Genomic DNA, 24,494 nt, shown 5'->3' with positions numbered 1-24,494 from the left:
AAAAAGTCTGGCTCTTGACATGATTTCTTTTAAAATAATTTATTAAAGGAATTCCCGTCAAGAATTCCATTATAATTATACAACAAAAAGATAATGCATATGTTTTCAAAATATTTTACAACTTTACGAAGTCAACGAAAGAAAGAATGACATTAAATTAAGTAGACAATCCTTCAGGTTGATGATTTCTTTGTGACTTTTCCAAAATTATTTAAAAATGAATTTCCAAATTAGCATCTAAGTTTTTTTAAAAATATTCTAATATATTAAAATACTTTTCGGCGAGAAAATTAGGTAATATTTTTGTTAAGGTGCATTTATACTCTGGGTACATAGATAGGAAGGATCTTCGCCAGTCATCATCATTCTTTTACGTGAGTTACATGATATCCGCTGTTATGTACAGAAAACTGTGATGCGGAAGAGAAGAGACTCGGTTACTATTAGAAAAAAAATCAAGTACAAAAAAAGAACTGGACAAGTATTCGCTATCTATAGCTACTCAGATCTCTCTCTCTCTCTCTCTCTAAAAAGGAAAAAAAAAAAAAAAAGAGGAATCTTCCTATACGATCCATCTTCCTCATTTCTAGTAGGGAGATCTTGCTGAGTGATCCGACTATCGAATATCATTGTTGTTATATAAGAAAAGAAAATGAATATCTGTTATCACTGCTGCAAACATCTTTGGATTTGGAAGAAAAAACAACATTTCCATGGCTTCATCGAACCCCGACTTTTTCTTAAAAAAAAAAAAAAGAAAAGAAGTTAATTGCTCAAGAAACTAGTGAAAACTATCAGAATATGCTCCGAACTGATTTTCGAGGTAGCCACTGCTACTTTCCCTGCATAGGAACTCTCTTTACTTTCTTCTTTCCGTCCGTCTGCTACTTTTGGTGCTTGTTTACGACATACTTACTACCCACAAATCGTGAGGTAGAACTGGTCAAAATATATTTTCACTAAAGAAACCTTAAATAAGAGCAGTGTGACTTTTTTTTTTTTAGCCATCGAAATGAAATCTAAACAAGCATCGTAATAATTTTATTTATTCGTTTTGAATGTACATGTTTTGTTTTGATTATGTTATTACAGTTTCAGTTTATTTATTAAAAAGAACAAAAGTAAAAAATGATCCAAGTTCGCTATTCCAAAAAAAAAGTGCGTTTGGCAAAAACATTCTCGTAGTGACGTCGCTCATTATTACAGCACATAGCGTCGTGTCTAGCGTCGCCAACAGGGTGTGAGTTTACGTGCTGTCGTGAGGATGGATCCCGATGAATTACCTTAGGTGAGAGATAATTTTCATCGCTCGGTGTGAGGCATCTACCTTGCTTATTATAGGTCTGAAGCGGCTTAAAAAAGTTATTTGTTTGAACTCTAGAGCAGAGTTTTCAAATTATCTGTACCCCCGCTCATGGTACGAAATGTTTGAACCTTTCTTGAGCTAGGTCGATAGAAAAAAAAATTAGCTTCGAATTATTTTTCACTTATATACTGTGGATAATGAAAGGATAATGAAAATGAAAGGCTAATTTCAGGGAAGAAATTCAAGTATCTTGGGTCGGTCGTCGAGAGGAATGGTGACCTGGATGAGGAAATACAGCACCGAATAACATGCGGTTGGATGAATTGGAGGAAGATGAGCGGGGTCCTGTGCATCAAGAGAGCGAGTTGTAAGAGGAAAGGAAAGCTGTATAAGATGGTGGTGAGGCCGGCGATGCTTCATGGCGCGGAGACGTGACCTATAACAAAGGCACAGGAGAGGAAGATGGAGGTAGCGGAGATGCGGATGTTGAGATGGATGAGTGGTGTGACAAAGAAGGACAGGATAAGGAATGACTACATCAGAGGGATGGTTAAGGTGGGACCAATTGGCAAGAAGATACAAGAAAGTAGGCTGAGGTGGTTCGGACAAGTAGAGATGAAGGGTGAGGAGTATGTTGGTAAACGAGTAGAGTATATGGAGTTGGAGGGAAGGAGGAAAAGAGGCAGGCCCAAGCTCAGGTGGAGGGATAAGATGACAGAGGATCTTAGGGAGAAAGGATGGAGTCCGAAGGACGCCCTGGACCGGAGAACTTGGAAGAGGAAGGTTAAAGATCGGTGCGCCAACCCCGTTTAACATGGGATAAGGCATAGTGAAAGAAGATACTGTGGATAATAGTTATTGTCATTTGCGACATATAGGTTTATTTTGCTTCGAATAGGTTTCTTAATTAGGCCTCTGAAAATGGTCCGATTTATATTAAACTTGAAGATGACTCAGCAAATTTTAGTATATATTTCAAATTTTCAATAAAAATCCTGCCTTGTTCATAACTGAGATTCACTAAACTTTGTGTGAGACCCTAGTGGACTGTGCCTCAGCGTATCCAACAGTTGCCAGATGGTGGTCAAGTTTAAAAATGGGAATCCTGAGATAACAGATGTTTGGAGGTCAGGAAGACCTTCCACAACGATCACACCTGAAAACGCTGATGCAGTGCATGGCATGATCTTTGATGACAGGCAAATATCAGCCAGAAACAGTGCAAAGACTCTGCAGGTATCCAGGGAACGAGTTGGGGTCATTATCTACCAAAATCTGGACATGCAGAAGCTCTCAGCTAAGTGAGTACTCAAATGTTTGAATGCCGACCAATGTCAGTAGAAATAATCCCAGTACATGCCTGTTTAGGGAAACACATTAGAAAATTGGCCCTGATGGTGGCAGTGACGGGAGAGGGACAGACCAGTTCATAGTCTGGAGCAGTGATTTTCAACCTTTTTCATATCACGGCACACCTAGACTAATTATTAAAATTCTGCGGCACACTAAAAATATATTCTTTTAATTTTTTTGATGATGTGGCAAAAAAATAGGCATAATTTTGATTGATTTACACACACAAGAAGATGGAAGACCATACACTAATAAATAAATGCGCAAATTACGATATTATTTCTTTCAATTAATTTGTTTTCATAAATCTCGCTGTACACCTGAAGACCTCTAGCGGCACACCGGTTGAAAATCGCTGGTCTAGAGTATAAACTTGACAGTTGCATGGAATGAAAGCATGAATGGAAGTCATTATTTCTATCCAGAAAGGAATCTCTCGATGGCATCCTGCTAGGACATTTGAAGAACAATAATACACGCTTGCTTGAACACTAAGCACGTAGAGTACATAAAAGTAAAACAATATTAACGTCGTCGTATTAAGTACATGGAGAAGATAAGTATCTAAACATATAAATTATTTGTTCACTCCACAATTAGCCTTGTTTATACTGATTTGTGGAGTTATGAAAATATCCGCTGTAAATACCCATATCAGTTTGGCTACAGTGGTGATTAATCAGTATGTGGTTCACCCGCTATTCATTTTTTTCAAAATTGAATTAATCGATCTAAAACTGTGGTTGGTTTTCTAGAGGGAAACCAACCACAGAAAATTTCGCAGCATTCATGGTATCGCCCTCTCTAGATGGACATAAGTCTCATGGAAAACCGATAATAATAATAATAATAATAATAATAATAATAATAATAATAATGATAATAATAATAATAATAATAATAATAATCAAGGATACATAACTCATTATGCTTAACAGTTAGGAGAATCCTTAAACTCCACTTAATTTTAATTTTAATTTTTGTTCTTCTTACCAAAACTATCCCCAGTCAGTTATTCGTATACATGAAGGTGTACGAAATTGTAAATTTACTTTATTTTTTTGTCTTTCTTGCTATTGGAATTCGTGTAATTAACATTCACATGTAATGAGAACGAAGGTATTCACTAACTGAGATTTAGATTGTTATAATTATGTAACATTTTTAATTACGAATTATCATTAACAAGAACAATTTAAAACGTCTTGAGTCGCACTTAATTTTTTTTTTTTTTTTTTTCAAGGAACGTTTTGCTTCCCGGAGAGGCAAAATTAGAATTTCAACTTTGCAGAAAAGATAATATATATGTTCCTATATATAATATATTCCATTTATGCAATTCCCTTTTTGTTTTATCTTTTATCTTCTAACCAAGAGCCTATAAATTATCCAAACCATAAAGAGTTTGTATTGAAACTGGGCTTGGTGAATCCAGTTTAACAGAATTTCATGAAATGTAGCACTTACCAGCATGGTTGGCTGAGTGGTAGCATAACCGCTCTTCATCCAAGAAGCTGCGAGCTTGAATTCCACTGTGGGGATGGATGTTTGCGATTGTGTTTAGATGAGAGATGAATTTCATCGTCCGATGCAGAGGCGTAGCTGGGGAGGGGGCGGTCCGCCCCGGGCGGCACTTTGAACCTTTTTGAACTTTTACAGTTAATTCTAAAATACAGTCTGGAGAACTAATTTTCAAATATTGTAATACTACTGCGAATTTTCCTCACAATTGCTGTGAGTGTTGCTAGTTGTGAGAGGAGTTTTTCTAAATAGAATTGATTAAGAATTACCTACATTACTATGAAATAGACTTCGCCAATGTCATCGACGATTTTCTAACAGAAAAGAAGAAAAATAACATTTTAGAATGAAGAAATCAAAGTTGTACTTCAAAAATAAACATAGTGTTTTAATTTATTTCATTATACGTCGTTTTGACTTTTTGTAGCATTTTTGGTGTGTTGAGAGGGACAGCAAACTCAGGGCCCGCCTCGGGCGACAAAAGCTCTAGCTATACCACTGGCCCGATGTAAGACCCCCCCCCCCCCTGGATGCTTATTGGAGGCCTGGTGTAGCTTGAAAGAAAGTTCCATGCTTTGTCTTTGGAGAAGAGTAACGGATTACATAAAAATGAAATCTTAATTAAAATTTGTCGGGCCACTTTACATTTAGGTTGAGTGGAGAAATTTAAATTCTCAGGGAGGCAAATTTAGAATTTCAACTTTGCAGAAAAGATAATATATATGTGCCTCAGCATATCCAACAGTTGCCAGATGGTGGCCAAGTTTAAAAATGGGAATCCTCAGGAAATATACCACCTAAATATATATTTAAAAAATATATATTTAGGAGGCTATACATCACTTACCTAGCTGTCATAACTTTTCTTAACCTCATTCATACTAGATGTACTCACCACTTCAACGAGCAAACGATTACACTCACTCACTATTACACGAGGAAAAAGTTTAGCTATCACCCCTTATTAACCGCAAGCAAACTCAACTTGCTCGGATCTCCTTGTTCTTCTTCTTTTCATCTTCCACATACCAAAAAAATTCCATCAACCGATATCTTACAACACCCTTTCAGAACTTTATGGGGTCTATTATATCATGCTCCCCCCTCTTTCTCCTCTTTACTAGTGTTTGCAGTCCACATTGTACATCCAGTTGTACCACTGGACTATCATACCATTTCCGTGCTATATTTCCTGAGCTGAGACTAAAATTATACTACAATGTCAAGAACTTAACCAATTCAATTGAACAAGATGTCCAATCTTTCCCTGTTGCCGAATTCTTATCCAAGTTATGCAACAGTTCTAGAACAAGAGGAGCACGAACCTCCTGTTCGTGCGCCTCTCTGTCTCTTTATCCAGTTTAGAGGTAGTGTTGTGCGCCTTGTTGCATTCACTTGGTTCAGAGATCTTAGCGAAATAAGAAGTCAATATTCGAATAATTGCATCTGCCTTTGGCATAAGTGTACAGTTTGCATTCAGTGCAGTTATTCTTCCACATTCTTTCTTTCTTTTACTTGCAGTATAATGATAATTATTATTCTTTTTTTTTCTTGTTTTTTCTTTGAGCCTGCACAGAACAATTTCTTTTCATATTCCGACTTTGCTTTCCGTACAATTCTCGTAACTTTTCTGGCCTGCTCTTTATGCATTTCATAACTACTCGCATCCTTATTTTCATTATATTCTTCCCATATCATTTTCTATTCACGGATCTCTTCCTTAAGAACGCTGTGCATTCATTTCGCTCTAATCTTACTTGTTCTTCAAACTCTAGAGACACATTCAGATACCACATCATTTCATCAGCTTTTCAAAGCTTTCCATGTAATGATAACCTTTCCATTCAGTAAATTATATAATGGGACCCAACATAATATTCTCTTGACTTTGTCATACTTTCTGTCTTTGTAGTTCAGAGCGCAGCCTGATTTGAATATCCACAATATCCACAATAATTGGAATATCCACAATATATTTAGGCACTTCCCAAGTCAGTACAGCATGATTAATATCACCAGCTGGTGGCAAAACAGTAGTATCCATAAATGAGATCCCCCCCCCCCCTCTGTCTGACGCTGTGATCAAATCCGTTACTCTTTGAACTCGAGTTTCTTCTTTCACATGCGGCTTGAGAAAGTTGCCTCATAACAGTTAAATAAATTCTCCTTCATTCTCATCATGAGTTTTTTGCTACCGAACATTGTTCGGTAACAAGAAAAGTCACTCATAAGTCATAATGATGACTCATTTAGTATTTTTCAAATATCTATGGATATTTGAAACGCTAGGAAAGAAGTCTATAGGCTGTTGTGACGTGGACGTCCATTAATCTAACCCGATGCTCCAGTTCATCCCACAGATAGTTCGCGCGGTTAGCCTAGTGGCTATGCGCTTCGCAACCATATGCCTAGGGAAGGAGTGTCCTAGGTTCGATTCCAGTCGACGAGGTGAGGAGCTTAAGGATCTTCCTCAGCCATAGCCAAGTTCGCCGGTCTTGGGCGTGGACAGCAGAGTTTTCCCCCCAGTTTATCTGGAGTTTTTTCATCCCGCAAGTAGGCAAACCGGCCCCGTGAACACACACGGATACAGTCAGGAATACTTAAGACAATCGCTCCAGCCATAGGTCTGAATTGTCAGCTATGCCGGTCCCGAGCCCGGATAAAAATAGGGGGGAGGAGATTGAGGTGGTGCCATACCTTCCCATAAAAGGGGCTCACGGCCGTTGAATTACCGTGCGAAATGAATGAATGAATCCCACAGATGTTCAATGCAGTTGAGATTAAGGCTCCGTGGAGGTCAGGCAAGTGTGGTGACGTTTATGTCCACAAGGCACGCAATTACAGCAGCAGGATTATGACACGGTGTCCTGACACACTAGTCAGTTCCGTAGGATTGAACAAAGTAGGAAGCATTGCATTGTTCAGCATGTTCAGATACCTCTCGGAGTTCAATGTTTATGGCACACAAACAGATGCCAAACAGGATAAACATCATCATACCATCATATTTGGGGTTATGCACTTTGGTAAGAGATGTTCACCAGGCATCCGCACACTCACATCTGCTCGGCACAGGGTGTAGTGTGATTCGTGGCTCCATAACATAGCTTTCCAAGCTTCCACGTCCTACTATACACGTCCTTTGCACCACCGAAGACGATATAAGGTTTGCATATTGCGATCCTACCGTGGAAACCCATATTGTGAGCCTTGGTTCTGAGTGATTTTGTGTAGATTCGTGTTCCAGTCGATGCCCGAAACTCCGCATTTAACGTGTCGATGAATGGCAGTATTTACATATTATCCTTCGTAGCACTCTACGATAACGTCCACTGCAGGTAATGCTGCAGTTGACTCTATTCGCTTCCATCTCAGTATGGTATACTAATTATTGACCTGGGATGACCCAATTTGTCAACAGGAGAACAGATAGGCCTGCAACATGGCATCCTATCACAACGCCTCTTTCAGTCCTCTCTCTCTCTCTCTCTCTCTCTCTCACTTCCTTTCTCGCAGGAGCCATTTCACCCGGACACAGTTGCACCGAATCGGTAGCATCATATTATTTCAATTTATACCGTTTATAAACACGTGAATTGTTACATGGCACAATCACCTTGCCCATGTGGAATATCCATTGACTTCTTTCCAAGCACTGTGTGTGTGTGTGTGTGTGTGTGTGTGTGTGTGTGTGTGTGTGTGTGTGTGTGTGTGTGTGTGTGTGTGTGTGTGTGTGTGTGTGTGTTCAACTTGACTTTACAGCAAGATAATGAAGTCCTTAGAACAGGAATGTCCTAAGCTTTGAATCATTTTCCCATCTTTATATCTCTCATAAAGAGAATATTTTTTTGATGAAACTGAACTACTTTCATCCACATCTAGTTTCAAATTGGTAAAGGTAGCGTTCATTGTTTATGTCGATGTAGCATTCCGAATATGGGGCAAAAAACAACAACAACGACAAAATGGATATATTAGACAAATGAGCCAGAGACGTGGTATACATTGGGCACTAATCGGTTGGTGATATATTCCTTATGCTGATCAATTGTCTATCCAAGCGGGGAATTCAGCGAATATTTCTGTTTCCTCTCTGAATAAACAGATACCTTCCTGGTTGGAGGAAATGTCAACTAGATCGATTAGTGCTTTTCATCAGCCTGTGAATGGCCGCCACCACCACCACCACTTTGCTTATTGGAGGTCTGAAGCAGCTTATGCCATGTTTGGTCTCCAGAACTTTGGTTCCACCTTGGGGAAACCTTCTTGGGATTTTCTATAGTCTGTTTTTTTGCTAAGAGTTTATGGAAAAGCATCTTTTGACATCGCCTTATATATTCTAACTTCTCATCTTTTACTACATTTCTTATTCTTCTGACTTGCACTTTATACTTTTTATGTAACTGTTCACTTCTAAATCCGCAATTTACAGACAAAAAATGGATTTTTTTCTGATGTCTTTTTTGAGAAATATCACATGAGGTATGCAATGGCTACTCGTGGCATAGGTGAGACATGGTTTTCCTTAGTCGTCTGCATTATCTTCTGATGATATTACCACAGCGTCATCTGGAATGTGACGTCGCACCAATAGCCTTGGCAAAAAACTAGAAGGCTTGACTGCCATTTCATCAAAAGACTATTTTTCTGCATTTAGTCCCTTTTAAACTCTGATTTGGATTTTTTTTTTTATAGAATAAAAACAAACTCTGCATCTCTATGTGATACTGGCTAACTTACTTTACTTGAACCTAAAGAGAGGATGAGCTTGAAAGATAGATAGATAGATTTTTTTAAAAAATTTATTTAACTTGATAAAATATACATTGGAAGATAGGCAACAAAAAGAATATTTACATAGTATAAGAATATATATTACAGAAAAAAAATAGAGAGAGAGAGAGAGAAAGAGTTGAAAGTGTGATATTTTAGAATTTTTGAGAGAGGAGAGAATGGACAGAGAATGATAAGTTGCCGAAAATACTTCGTAGTAATAAGGTGAAAGTTACACGTTAGAAAAGAAGGAGAAGGATTGGAGAGTTGAAGTGACCCGAAAAGGCTCCATCTTATTATCGCATTCAAATGAAAACTAGAATGATTTGTATTAGAATGGCTTTGGTATATGTATATTTAAGCAGTTGGAGAGGTTTTTGATTAGTGAAGAGTAAAGAGAGAGAACTACAAAGGATTTTATGTAAATAAAATAGTGAATTCAGTTGTAATAGTAAAAATCATTGTGAGTAAGGTCAACTGCATGGAGGCGATGACCCAGTATGGTTAAAATCCAAGCGCATGTTTTAATGATTGTTCGTTAATGCCGGCCTGGTTGGAATTGCGGCCAAAGCAACAAAGTCTACGACGAGGCCGGTGTATTGTGTCTGTTAACTCCGCATATTCTCTGACTGATATGCCAGTTTTGTTTTGTTTTTTGGGGGGGAGGTAAATTTTTCCTAAGAGGCAATTATACTACCGCTGTATTACATCAGATTAACTTAGATGAAAAAGCCCTTAAAAGGTTCTTCGCATCCTAGACGGGATTCGAACCCCGATATTTTCAGTCGAATTACAGATATAGTGATATTCTCTCTCTCTCTCTCTCTCTCTCGAGAAGAGTTATTATCAAGAAATCGGCATTCCTGCATATCTTTTTGTGCATAACGCTCCAATAAAATGGAACGCTTCTTTTATTGGAGCGGTCATTTATTTATTTATATGCTTATTTACTTACTTGCTTGCTTATCTAATTTTGTATAATGCATTGAATTATCAGTACATAAGTTAATAAATACGCATGTCTATTTCGTAACATTTTAGGCTTATTTCTGAGTTTTGGGAATGGCCTTTCACGGATTAAGTGGATTAGTTACTGTCCAAGAATAGAGTTATAACTATCGTTCCCCCCCCCCCCCCCCCATAGTTGTATATTGAGAGGAAGGAGGAAATGAAAGTGAGAATAAAATTGGATGGTTCCAAAATCCTTGTAAAATCATAGTTGTTGTTTTTTTTTTAATCAATGCTCGATATACCCCCCCCCCCCTCCCAACTCTATTTTTGCTTTCAGATACGACATATTGTATATTTACATTTTGCTACTGTATTTATTTCCATACTACCATTTGTTTTCTTGCGGTTAGGTCATAATCCCACTTCATGAGTATTAGTTTTTCTTTGTTTCGCAAAAAAAAAAAAAAAAAAAAGCAACTATTTTGATTCCGAAAGGTTGTTATTCTTTTGAAGTGAAACGAGGCCTTATAGAATACATTAATAGTCATATATTTCCATGCGGTATATTAATAGTTCAACTGGAAATGAAATTTGTTAGAAAATGCTTTTATTTCTCAAAACTATAGGATTTGACAACTTAATGTTTTAAAACAAATACTGTAATTTTTCTTTCCATTAATGGTAAATAACTGGTTTGTATTTTTTTGGTTACATTATAAACAATCCTAAATTCACTGTTTTAATAGCTGTGTAAGATCTATGATCGGCAAGATATATCTACTTTCTTATCCATATGTATATATAATTATGGATGTATAATTATGCATGTAACTTTTATTAAAACTCATACATCTTGCAAGTGCAAACGCACTAACTTGTTTTGAAACGAAACTGACGAGCCAATCACCTCGGATGACAGTTAAGCTTGTCAAAACCGAATAGGCATGCGCACAGACGAGCAGGTCAGGCGCGTGCTTGTCCGTGACAGCCAGTGTGCGTGGTATCCAACATGGCTGCGCTGCACAACGGAGTGTTAGAGTCAGTCTCTCACCAGCACAACGGACCTCAAAATCACTCTGATTCTTCTGTGCCCGTGAAAGATCACGACGCCATAAAGCTATTTATTGGACAAATCCCTAGGAATCTTGACGAAAAGGATCTGAAACCTTTGTTTGAACAATTTGGAAAGATCTACGAGTTGACAGTTCTCAAAGACAAATATACGGGCATGCATAAAGGTAAGATTAAAAACAGTTTTTGTGTTTATCTTTGATTCAGGCTCTAACACTGATCATCGTTATCTTACCAGTATATGATTATTTTTTTCTTCCTTTGTGCAGAGTTAAACAGGTTAAAACACAAAACAAAGTACAAAGCATGCAATCATTGTATAGGGTTTTCGTGTGAGTCACACAACGCAATGTAATATATCACTGACAATTCTTCGGTTTTGTGGAGAGTGTGTACTGTTGCATAGGCGTAATACAAAAAAGTAGAGCAGCTGCTTGAGCGCGTTTTATGAAGCCCATCCAACAGCTGCTAGCTGTTCCTCTTACATAAGTACACTGAGAGTTTTGTTTAATCGGATTGAAAAATAGGAGTAGTTTGTTTTACATTTCTAGGAACTATTTTCATAATGATCGAATATATTTTCATAATGAGCAAAATAGATAAAGGGATTCAAGTTGAATCTCTTTGTCATATTTTTAACCTTTGAGCATGCTGTAAATTACAGCCTGGCATGCTCTTTCTCATATTATCTGTGGTAGTTTTTTTTTTTTTATGTGCAAGACATCTTTCAAGATGATCCACTTAATCAAACAGAATTCTTAATTCAATAATGTAGATATTGCAAAGTTTTTTTTTGTTATCTTTTTACTATTCAAAACAACTGACAATAACTGAGTAGCATATGGCTTTCCTTAGCAATAAATGAATTTAGTTTTTATTAGTGAGAATTAGAGATCAGGAATGTAGCATACTCTGAATTCACCGTAGAAGACATTGCATTTCTCCTTCCCAAATTAATCATTCAGATTTAAACATTTGTAGTAGTTAATTTTATTTTGCTAGAAATTAAAATATTATTTATTATATTACTATTATCTGTTGCACTGCTCTCTGTAGAATTCTAAAAAAAAAACAAAAACAAACAAACAAACAACAAAAAAAACACAGTAAATTTGAAAATTTGATATGGATTGAATATTTATTAGTGATATAGGTGAAATCACATTTGTTTTATATTGTATGTTTGTGTAATTAATTATGATAGACCAGCAGCTTTTAAGACATTTTCTCATTGTATTGGGAAGAGAGAAAATGATAGATGAGATAGCTTTCATAACATCAGAAGTTTTACAACAAAAATTGGTTTGAAATTAAGCACCATTTTACAACTTTTTTTATGCTGATAGATTTGTTATATTCCTATAATAGGAATAAAATGAAAATCCATTAAGCATATTGTATGTGTTAAATAGAAAAGATGCAAGTATGTTATTTCATTTTCTGATCTCTCGCTCTCACACATGCACAAATTAAAGGTAATTTTGAAATCGGTTTGTAGTACATACATGTCTAATAAAGTGAATTCGATTATTTTTATGTTGCTCCTATCATATTATATTAAAATCGAATTTTACTTAGCAGTGGTAAAGGTGATCATGAACTTTTTGGATTATTGTATATGTTAAGGACTACATAAGCAAGTTATTTGTCCTGAGTTAGCCATTTGGTTTTTTTTTTGGGGGGGGAGAGCTGGAGGGGGTTCTGGTAAGTTAGCTGAAAAAACAGAAGACAGTTGAAAATTTGCTGAATATATATTTACAGCTTGCCAAAAACGATACACCCCCCCCCCCCCCCCATCCAATGCTTTCAATTTAAATGGGGCTTGTACAGTTGGAGAGTTATACAGATATACTGATGGCATGGGAGGATGCTTTTAATGCTCACTCTTCAGTTCACCATGACTTCTCCTGGTCGACAAGAAGTGATGGCAAATTGAAGAGAGAGAGTTGTGAGTATTTTATAAAGAAATGTGGATAGTGTTTGTTTTTTATCTACTTCATAGTGCTTTATAAAATACTGACAGCTTTTCAATTTGCCACAGTTCTCATGGACCAGTAGTGTTGTCACAACCCATTAATTAGGAAACACTTGTTTAAACAATGTCACCATGTACTCATCGTTTACATTATTAATTACAGCAATAATTTAGTAAGTACATATTTTTCATCCTCTCTATCATTGTGAAACAGTGATCAATTGTCATAATTTCATGTTCATTATCTCTTAGAATTTTTTTATATAAACTGTGCATATCTGTATCATTATGCTTAAAGTAGTGAGTTAGTATTTTAAATAAATGGGTTCAAAAAACTATTTTTTTATATCACTCTGGTACTTGAGATGCCACAAGACCTGTAGCAAGTAAAATGAAGTCAGTAATATGTTGATATTCCTCTTGAATAGCTGGAAGTTGCAGTCCTTGGGGAAGGTTGTTTTATAAAACTGAGGTAGATGGAAGGAAAGACAACTGGGAGTAGCAAGTTCAGTGAATCAGCAGTTCAAGTATAAAAGGAAGTTGGGCAGTTGTTACATGAGTGTAGAGCATCACTCTTTTGTGTATAAGTATATAAATATATAATCTGTTGGCTGAGTGGTTAGCTTATCTGCTTCCATCCAACAGGTTGTGGGTTTGAATCCCCATGGGCTTGGATTTGTGATTGTCTTCAGGTGTGAGACCATTGTCCCTTATTGGAGGCATGAAGTGGCTTGAAAAAGCTTTAGGTTTAGTTTCTAGAACAGAGTTTCCAGACTCAAAATAAAAGAATTACAGAAAAAGTTATGTAATTGATAAAAATAGGAAAAAAATCCTTAGCATGTCCACAGTACAAATGTACGATAAGTTAACAAATAACCTTCCATGTGTGGGAACAACATAAAAAAAACAAAATATATATGTTACGTATGTGTATATTTGCTTGTATTGGGAACCTGGATTAAGGGATTGCAGAAATATGGAGAACCGAAAATAGGCAAGTGCCTGATAGTAAATCTGAAAGATTTGCAGATTCATCGGAAACCTGAGCTGGTCTCAAGCTCAGTATTCTGGTCCCATTTTGTGATGAAGAGCAAAAAATTTGATTAAGTGTTGAAAAGTTTCACTGAAGAAAAAGCAGGAAAAAATTCTTTATAATTTTTTTAAAAAATGTAATCAGTTAATATATTTAATTTTAATATTGTTTAATATTCATTATCATCAAATTCCTCATATGTATTCTCAGGAAGTGTATAGGATATTATGATAATACAGTAATCTACTGTTTATGTGAATTTCACTGACCACTGTCAGCTGACTTCTCTATAGAGCACCATGTAAAAGTACTTCTGTTATCCGAACTCACCGTTTTGATAATTGAAGGGTCAGTTAAACAGTACCATATTATATGAAAAGTTTATATCATTACTAACTTGCTATCAGCAGTTTTCCTCCAAATTAATTTGTTATCTTTGATATTGTCAGATCTTATATTTTGAGAACCTTTCATCTACCATCTTGTTTAAGTGACCATATCACCTAAGATTTAGTTCTGCTCACACATTCTTGAATGCTAACATTGTCAAGTTCCTTTCTAATATCCTTTTTAATATGATTCTGCCATTGATTGCCTATTCATTTCCCTAATCTTTCTCAGAAGTCTCATATCAATGGTCTTCAGTCTTTGATCAAGTACTTTATTTCTAATCTTGCTCTCAGTTAGTGTTTTGATCATTTCTTTCTTATTCCACATGCATGTATTCAGTTGATTTCCTACTATACCAGCTTTGCTAATTCTGTCCATTTCCATATTTAATTTGTTGTCTTCAATAAAAATTGTGCCTCAATAGCTGAAATGTTTTACTTATTCTATAGGTTCCTTATTCAGGATTTAGTTGATGCTTTTAAAGCCCCTATTTTCATTGTTTTTGTCTTTTTATTGCAGATTTCATACCAAATTTACTACAGCAGGTATTCAATTTAGTCAAGGAATCTTGCAGACTTGTACTAGATTTATTTAGGATTATCATTTGCATAAAGTTAAGAGCTGAGATTAACATCTCCATTTTAATGTCATGTTTAATGCCATTTTCCTTTGTAGTGTGATCCATATAGACGATGAATAACCATGGAGATAATGTGCACCCTTGTCTCACACCTGATGTAACATTGAACAATCTTACTGTATAATCTTCAATTCCAACTGCTGACTTGCACTCAAATATAGTATTTGACTATGTATTGCTCAATATAATCTTGATACCTAATTATCTGAAATTAGAAGTCCTACTAAAATACATTGGTATCTCGCTAATCCAAACCTCTTTAGTCCGAACCCAACAGTAATCCGAACTGTAGTTTGAAAGAGAAAAAAAAAATTTATTTATTACATATTATTATTATTTTGTGTAGTATTATTTTTATTTAATAATTATTAAATTAAATAACTGACCAAATCTTCACTTTAAGGCAAGTCTTTGAGAAATCTTGGGAAAATGCCAAGAATGTCTTACACATGTTTTGTAGACTTGGAGAAGGCATATGACCAGGTTCCTCGGGATAAGCTTTGGCAAGTAGTACAGGAGTATGGAGTGGATGGCCAACTATTAGCTGCCATCAAGTCCCTGTATGAATGCCCGGAGTTTTGTGTCAGGGTAAACAGCACAAAGTCTGAACCAAAGCCAAAGGAAACTTCACAGTCTCCGTTGGCCTCTGCCAAGGGTGTGTTCTGTCACCCTTTCTTTTCATAATATTTATGGAATGGATTGATAAGCACAGCCAAGGCAGTGAGTTTGTCAGAATTGGAAGATGTAGCATTGGACGTCTGCTTTTTGCAGATGACCTAGTCCTGCTTAGCTCTTCCACATGTGACCTCCAGCGGACCCTGGATAGGTTTGTATCTGTTTGTGCAGACTCTGGAATGAAGATCAGTGTGGCCAAAACTGAAACATTTGTGGTCTCAAGACAACCATCCCAGTGCACTCTACATGTGAGTGGAGTCACACTGAGGCAGGTGGAGAAGTTTAAATACCTTGGGTCCCTATTCACGAGTGATGGAAAGTGGGACGAAGAGCTAGCTACTCGGATTGGCTCAATAGGTGCAATATTGCGGGAGCTTGGCCGTTCGGTAGTATTGAAGTGAGAGTTAAGCCAGATGGCAAAGCTGGCTGTCTTCAATACAGTCTATGTCCCCATCCTCATCTATGGTCATGAGAGTTGGGTAATGACCGAAAGAATGCGGACACGAATTCAAGCGGCTGAAATGAGGTCCTTTGAGGGGTTGCAGGGCTAACAAGACTTGATAGAGTCAGAAGCTCTGCAATTCAGGAAACCCTCAATACTCAACCGATGCTTCTCCGTGTTGAGAGATCACAGTTACGTTGGTACGGGGCACCTGGTCAGAATACCACAAGAGAGGCTCCCTTAGCAGGCCTTCTTTGCCAAGCCAGAAGGTGGGAGGCCATGTGTAAGGCCAAGGACTTGCTTGATAGATTATATCCAAAACCTTGGATGGACATGTTTGGGAGTCCCACCATAACACCTGAGCTTGGTGGCGGAGGATCGTGACCATTGGAAGTTCCTCTTGCAGCTGCTGCCCCCACAACCCAATTAGGACAGGTGGGCCTTGAAGATGAATGAATGAATTATTATTTTAACTATTATTATTTATTTTATTATTATTAAAGTACAGTAATTTTTTCATACTGTCGATTGTACAGTTATAATGTAGATTACAGGTAGAACCAAAAGTGAATTTGAAATCAAATCAGATGCTGAAATTATAAATATGACATTACAGAATGAATTAGAAGAGACGATGACGACGATAAAGAACTCGAAGAAAAAAAAGTTAAACACGAAGAGGCAGTTGACAGTTTTAATGTGTGTATAGAATGATACTCCATTCCACAAAATTTTATTGCTAATGCAGCTCTGAGAAGAAGCATTCGAAAAAAGTTTAGCATCCAAGAAGCAAAAGAAAATGAGTGACTTTTTTTACAAAGAAATAAAAAACTTTTTTTTTGTTATTTTGCTAAACTTTTTTTTTTGTATTGTGTACAAGAAAGTGATACTTTTTACTCAAATTAAGTTATGTACTGAACTATGCAATTTTATTAAATCAGAATCCTCAACAATACAGGTACATACAAACTAAATTTTTTACTAAAATAAACTTGTGTACTATATTATTTTTTAAGTTTTACATTACAGTACAGTAGTTTTTTTTTTCTATCTGTTACTTAATTTATTTACAGAATTAAACTGATGTACCATTAGAATCTGATTATTTTTGTCTTAAATGCTAGTTATTGTTGTCTCTTGGGGGAAAATTCGCTAATTCAAACTTTTCACTAATCTGAATGAGCACGGTTTTTATTAGTTCAGATTAGCGAGATACCACTGTAATTCCAAATGTGCTTCACATTTGGTATGGCCAAGGACTGGCTGTGAGGGCCTTGTAATTTTGTTCACTGCAGTCATTGCTCCCTTGCAAACAATTTTTGTAATTTTTCAAGTGGAAGAGTAATGTGGAATGAATATAATGGGATCATTTTAGGAAACTTGGATATGAGAATGGATGACAGTTCATAGTTGTCAGATGTAATGTAGTAGACCATATATTGTATTGATAGGACTGCATTGCAAGACAGCTGCAGATGGTAGTAAGCTGGTGCTAGTTCTCATTCAGTGTAGAATTGGGTTGTCAATTTTGCACTCTTTTGTAGAACCAGTTATTAAATTGAAAAAATTGGTATTAATTAGTTGTCAAAATTAATTAAAATTTAAAAATTAGTTCTCAAAATCTAACAATAAATGCTCAAGTTTTATTTGAAATCAGACAGCAGTTTGATTTGAGTTACTAGAACAGGTTATTCAGTTAACTATATTTGTAGAACTTATTATTAAATTGAAAACTTTTGGTATCATTTCCTTTGATGTCTGTATATAGATATTTAATTGTTAATTTTCCTTCATTTGATTCTTCAAATCAAACAATAATAAATGTAAGTTGTTTGAAATCAAATGCTGTATATTTATATAAATCATGTTTTCAGCATCATGGCTTTACACTTGGTGCAGCTGAACGTATAACATTTATTTGTATGTGGGCTAATTAGTGTTTCATTAGTGCAGTAACATCACAATAGCCAAGTGTAACTCATTTAGTCTCATGCATTCATTTGAATTTGGAACATACATAAGCATAGTTCTGAAAATGATGTGGTTTAAGATGAGAGCAGTATTTGCAGTTGGTTGTCATGTTATAGTAAAAAATTAGAATTTTTAGATGCTTCTCCTGAACTGTTACTTTTAGCACAACCTAAACATCTTTGGTAATTGGAAGAAAATAGGAAAAGTGAATGTTTTAATTCCTTTAGTATTATGTATTTTGTGAAATATAATTATTTTGAAAAGCAATTTTTGTTTTGTATGACCAGCATTTGAACTAGTTAAATTTTTCTCTTATCTTTGTTTATGAGTAATGGGAAAGGAGTAGCAAGTCAGGGCATCTACTGTAAAAGTGTTAATGGCAACACAGTCTATTTGTGTAATAATTAACATGAGAAAAATTTACTTTTCACATCTCTACTTTGTTTGGGAGGGTTGTGAATTCAGTGACTTATAGTTAATGTATGAAAATATATAACAGGCATATTGACATCTACTGTGGACTTCTTATCATTAGTGAAAATATCATGGAGTTCCAGCAATAGTGATGATCATTTAGACATTTCATTAAATTATAAAGGATGTTTCGAGCTTCCATAGCACAGTTGGTGTAGGAAAGCCCTTTGGATGAAAGGACCCAGGTTCAGAACAAATTTATGATGCAATTAACTTTTTATGAGGTATTTTCAGTCAAATGGTGAGTTAACCTGTCTCATATGGATTTGGAGGGATTCCCCCTACCATAAACATTTCGGGAATTTTTTGTCCCTAAAAACAAGCAGACCAGCCCCATGAACGCAGTACTTTCCCTCAGAGATGCTGCAGAGGAGGCATGCTGGATGCATTATTTTGCCATGACCCTAATCAGGGATGGACAGGTTGAAGAAGATAAAGGATTTTTTGAAGATGATTTAACATTAAATCAAGTTACAGTTATCATACACTATTTTAAGTTATTTATAATTTGCATTACATAAACTGAAATATTAAGAAAAGTACTCAAACCTGATGTTCAGACAGTTCTTTGTGGGTGATGTCATCCAAGTGATATAAATCTTTCGGTACTTAACCAGCTCAGCAATTGCTCTGACAAATTGGGTATGAAAACTGAAAAATGACAAAAAAAAAAATGAAACAGTAAAAAAATCAACTGCACTCTCAGTAGCAGCCCTGTAGCATAACAAATTTTAGCTATTTGGACACATTTTTAGTGATAAATTTAATATTGGATTAGATAATAGATTAAGTAAGGCTGGGTATTGTGGAAAATCAGGTGTATAAATTTATACACAGGAACACATGCATACATACATACACTGCTTGGAAAGAAATCAATGGACAACGTGCATCGTTGCATGTAATGAATTGTGTTTGTAGCTAGTATAAATTGGAAGAATACGATGCTCCAAAGTGAGTACAACTGTGTCTCGATGAAATGGCTGTGAGATGGGAGCTGACAGAGTTTGAAAGAGATGTGTGATAGAATGCCATGTTTGCAGGCCTATTTGTTTTGGCAAACTTTTGAGAAATTGGGCTATCCCAGGATGGCCCAATTTCTGAGATGGACGCAAAGGGAGTCAACTGCGAGTGCTACCTGCAGTGGACGACCCACCACACTCACAGAATGTGACTACAGGGTACTATGAAGAATAATATGTAAAAACTGCCATTCATTGACTGAAACATTGAATGCAGAGTTCTGGGCATTGATGAGAACGTGAATTTGCACAAAAACATTCAGAACCGAGGCTTCCAACATCGGTTTCCATGGTAAGACTGTAGTATGCAAGTTCCACATTTTCTGAACCAACATGCAGCATCGTCTTCAGTGGCACAAAGAGCATGTATAGTAGACTTGGAAGCTTGGAAAGCTGCGTTATGGAGAGACAAATCACGTTACACCCTCTACCGAGCAGGTGGACGGGTATGGCAGATGCCCAGTGAACATCTCTTACCAGAGTGCATAACCCCAACTTTGAAATTCGGAGGTGGGGGTTTGATGGTATGGTCCTATATTTCCTGGTTTGGCCTGTCACCTCTGTCTGTGGTACCATGAACATCGAACATCAAGAAGTATCTGAACATTCTGGACAATGCAACATTTCCTACTTTGTGGTGTTTCTATGGAACTAACCATTGTCTCTTTCACCAAGACAATGCACCTGGTCATAAGACTGCTGCTGCTGTAACTGCATGGTTTGTGGACATGAATGTCATCACACTTGACTAGTCTCCACAGAACCCTGATCTCAACCCATATTGAACATCTGTGGGATGAACTGAAGCATTTGATGAGGTAAAGGGACGTCTGCTCCATAGCAGTCCTGGACCTCATTACATGCCTGTAGGAAGAATGGTCCAAAATTCCCATTGGCCATTATTGTACACTTGTGGAAAGTATGCCCTATAGAATTGCTGAAGTAATTGCAGTTAAAGGAGGTCCTATATATTAATAAGGTGGGTACAATGGTTGTTTGTTCCTCACACTATGGTGTCTGCTGACTTCTTTCCAAGTGTGTGTGTGTGTGTGTGTGTGTGTGTGTACATGGAGGAATCTGACAAGCTTCACGTTGATTCCTTGAGTTTTAACTACTGCTTTGTATCCAACTTATTTTGATAGTATTCAAATGTTATATTAACTTGAACAGACACCTCCCATCTATGTAATTATTGACATATAAACATGTCAAGATCAGTTTGGTGGTTAATAAGAAAAGTTTATATTCACATGATTCTGATTTCTAATTGGTATAGAAATATAACAGTTATAATAAAAAAAAAAATGTAGAATACTTTGAACTATGTGAACAGGTTTAAGTATTCATTTTATATTTGATGGTATCAAACAACACCAGGAACAAAAAGAAAATAGATTAAGTTGCTGGATTTCAAACTGACAACCTTAGAGTACAAATAACTTGTAACAATATATAGGCAGTAATAATTGGCTGGAAGTAACTCAGATTGTAGAACTGAGGTCCCAACTTGGTGCTGTCTAATGGTGAATAAAAAGAAGTTTGCAATTGTTAGATTGCCATTGGTCTTGTTGGGTTAGCATCCTGTGACTTGACTTACTGTGGATGGACAGGAAGAGCTGTTAACATTTGCCTTAAAGAACACAAGAATACATCGATTCCTAACTTACCATCATTATAGGAACTGATAGACCATACACATCCAGACAAACCCCATTCACACAAGATTAGATGAAAGAAAACTCTGATGTGGCATAGAAGTTGTTACAAGTTGGAGATCAGTTATTTTTGATTTTTATGCAAAGACATCAAGAGTCATACTCTGCCAGAACACAGGTTACAGCAGTACATATTGTCAATGGCTAGTAGGACAATCTCAAACATCAATGTCCTTGGTGGGATTCAAACCCACAGCCTTTGGCTGGAGAGTAGATATGCTAACTACTCAGCTAACCAGGGCAGCTAAAAGTTGGTGAGATAATATATATATATTTTTTGAGTTATCACCAGAAGTGAAATACTCTCTCTAGATTTGATAATTATGACTGCAATTATGATTTATGACTACAGTTATGATTTTATCTAAAATCTTGGAGACAACCACCCAGTTACTGCAAACTCTTATCCAACATTTGGGTACCAAGGATTTTATCCAGTTATCTCAACGCAGTCTCTTATTTGTTAGAAATTTTATCAGCAAAGCTGTTTAATAAAGAGAAGGGTATCAAGTGCCTTAAAATGTTGGTTTACAATTTGAAATGTTTCCATAACTAATTGTTATTGCCTGTGTTATTGTGGCTAGTTTTTTTTGTTCTCTTCTCAGAAGACGCTGTTTGGAAGTCTAGTAAAATATCAGCTATGTAATGAATATCATACTTATTTTGGGTATGGTGTTCAATACTGTCAAACACATATGAATAGAATATCATGTTAAATACTTATTTTAGAATTAGAATTACAAAATTCTTTAACATCGTCTTAAACCTTCATCTTAAATTGGAAATTCAGTTCTTTTTTGAAATGAATATCAGTATGATGGTTGCCTGAAATGTCTACTTAGGTAAGCAATCTTTCATTAGTTTGTTATGTTAAAGATAGTCTCTAATCATCAAAATTCTTCAGTCATTGCTGTCCATATTAACCGTTTGCACATGTATGAATACTTTCATAAGGTCAAATACAATTATTATTATTATTATTATTATTCAGGCCTCCATGGAGTCAAAAGACTCATCATGGGAGGTCCTTCCTAAGAACATAGTCTGTCAAGACTCATCGAGGGGAGGTCCCCTCTAAGAAACACAAAGTCTATCATACCACTCTTTAAACTCATTGACCGTTCTCGCTCCCACCACTCCATCAGGCAGTGCATTCCACTGTTCAACCATCCTCCACGCAAAGAAACCACTTCTTACCCTCTTGCTCACAGTTTCCTTTCGTAACTTCCAGGGATGGCCTCTTGTCATCACTTCTTCCTGCTGTTCAACCAAGCGAAAGAACTCCACAGTGTCAACCCTGTAACTACCTCTCAACAATTTAAAAGTCTCAATCATATCACCTCTCCTTCTTCTTCTATCCACCAAACTCTGCAGTCCATATTCCCTCAGCCGATCCTCATAACTATCCTTGTACAGTTCTGAAACCATCTTTGTCATCCGTCTTTGTATCCTTTCCACAGTTAATTTATCCCCTTCAAATCCTGGGGACCAAATCTGAGAACAATTGTCCAAGTGTGGTCTGATCAGAGACTTATACAACGGAATGATAACCCTCTTATCTCTGCAGATCAGTGTCCTTCTCATAATTGCAGCAATCCTCTGTGTTACCTTTACCACCTTTGCAATATGTCCCCTAAACTTCAGGTTTCTATCAATCATCAACCCCAGATCTCTTGTCTCCCCTACTTCCTCCAGTATAACTCCTCCCATAGAGTATGCAGCATCCCATCGATGTTTCCCAAACCTCAAGACCTTACATTTTGCTGCATTAAACTGACACCCCTCCCCCAATTCATTTGCCCATCTATCTAGCTTATTTAAATCCTCTTGCAGGGCTACCACATCTGCACTATTACTAATAATCCTTCCCGGCTTCGCATCATCCGCAAATAACTGAATATCCCCTTGCAATCCGCTGGCAATGTCATTGATATAAAGGTTAAACAATCTAGGTCCTAGTACTGAGCCCTGTGTGACCCCACTTGTAACCCTCTGCCTACTTGAAACTGCTTCACCATACACAACTCTCTGATACCTATCAGACAGCCAATCCTGAATCCAGTTGACTAATCTGACATCCAGACCCATGTGCTGCAACTTAAATATCAGCTTATCATGTGGCACCCTGTCAAATACCTTCACTAAGTCTAACAAAATTTCAGTATATGCCTTTCCCTCATCTAATGTTCTTGTAACTTTATTATAAAAGGCTAGCATATTGCTAAAACAAGAGCGCCCTTTCACAAATCCATGTTGACTCTCACAGATAACATTACCCTCATCTGCCCAATGCTGTATACGGTCCCTCACTACTTTCTCCAAGATCTTAACAACTACTGATGACACACAGACTGGCCTATAATTAGACACTTCCAGTCTGTTACCACCCTTATGCAATGGCACTATCTTACCTTCCTTCCATCCCCTGGGCACCTTTGCCAAAGCCAGATTTTCATTGAAAAGCCAGGTTAAAGGCACTGTCAGTTCCCTAGCACATTCTCTCAAAACTTGGGGTGAAATACCATCTAGTCCCACAGCTTTACTGACATCCAGAGTACTCAGTATCTGAAACACACTCTCCTCCTGTACTTCTAAACCTCGAACCAACCTTATCCCTCTAGCATTAAAACTGACTCCTCTAGGATGAAATACTCCAATAAAGTGTTCATTGAACAATTCCACTATGTCCTCTGCATCAGTCAGTCTATTCCATTTTTATCCCACAATATCATTCTTCCACAGTCATTTCTCCTCCTACTGGCCACATAGCTAAAAAATTCCCTAGGATTTTCTTTGGATCTTAGGGCCAATCTCCTCTCATATTCCAGTTTCGCTTTCCTTACCACACTAGACACTTCTGGCCTGTATCTTATATTCTTCATGCATCTTCTCTTCACCTGTCTCCTTATATCTCTTCCATAGCCTCTTTTTCACATGCAATTCCTGTTTAATATTGTTTGTCATCCACTTTACTCCAAATTGTGTCCTCTTCTTCACTCGTGGTATACAACTTACCATTGCTGCTAACAAATATTCTTTCACAATTTCCCACGCACTAATGATATCCCGGCCTTCCAATTCCTCCCTCCATGAAACTTCCCGAAGTTGATGTCTAAGACTATTATAATCACCTGCATTATAATTCCACATAAGTTCCCATCTCTTTGATACTCCTGCATGTC

At 36.7% G+C, this 24,494-nt stretch overlaps 1 protein-coding gene across 2 annotated transcripts in view; it reads left to right on the top strand.

Moving 5' to 3' along the window:
* Positions 1–11,012: 11,012 nt before the first annotated feature.
* The window catches only part of LOC150100308 (CUGBP Elav-like family member 4), an 865,263-nt gene continuing 851,781 nt past the window's right edge, over positions 11,013–24,494 (top strand). For both annotated transcript variants that reach the window (XR_016549221.1, XM_090402317.1), the window contains exon 1: positions 11,013–11,142. Coding sequence is in view for 1 of the 2 variants with exons in the window: in XM_090402317.1 (XP_090258443.1) it covers positions 11,133–11,142 (10 nt within the window). In the remaining variant the exon portion in view is untranslated. The remainder of the gene's footprint in view (positions 11,143–24,494) is intronic.

Source organism: Typopeltis vanoorti, chromosome 13 (genome assembly GCF_054136105.1).
Source record: "Typopeltis vanoorti isolate ZY-2024b chromosome 13, IOZ_Tvanoo_1.0, whole genome shotgun sequence".
In the NCBI taxonomy this organism is placed as follows: Eukaryota; Metazoa; Arthropoda; class Arachnida; order Uropygi; family Thelyphonidae; genus Typopeltis; species Typopeltis vanoorti.
Note: the sequence above shows the minus strand (reverse complement) of the source record. Positions and strands in the feature narration are given on the sequence as shown.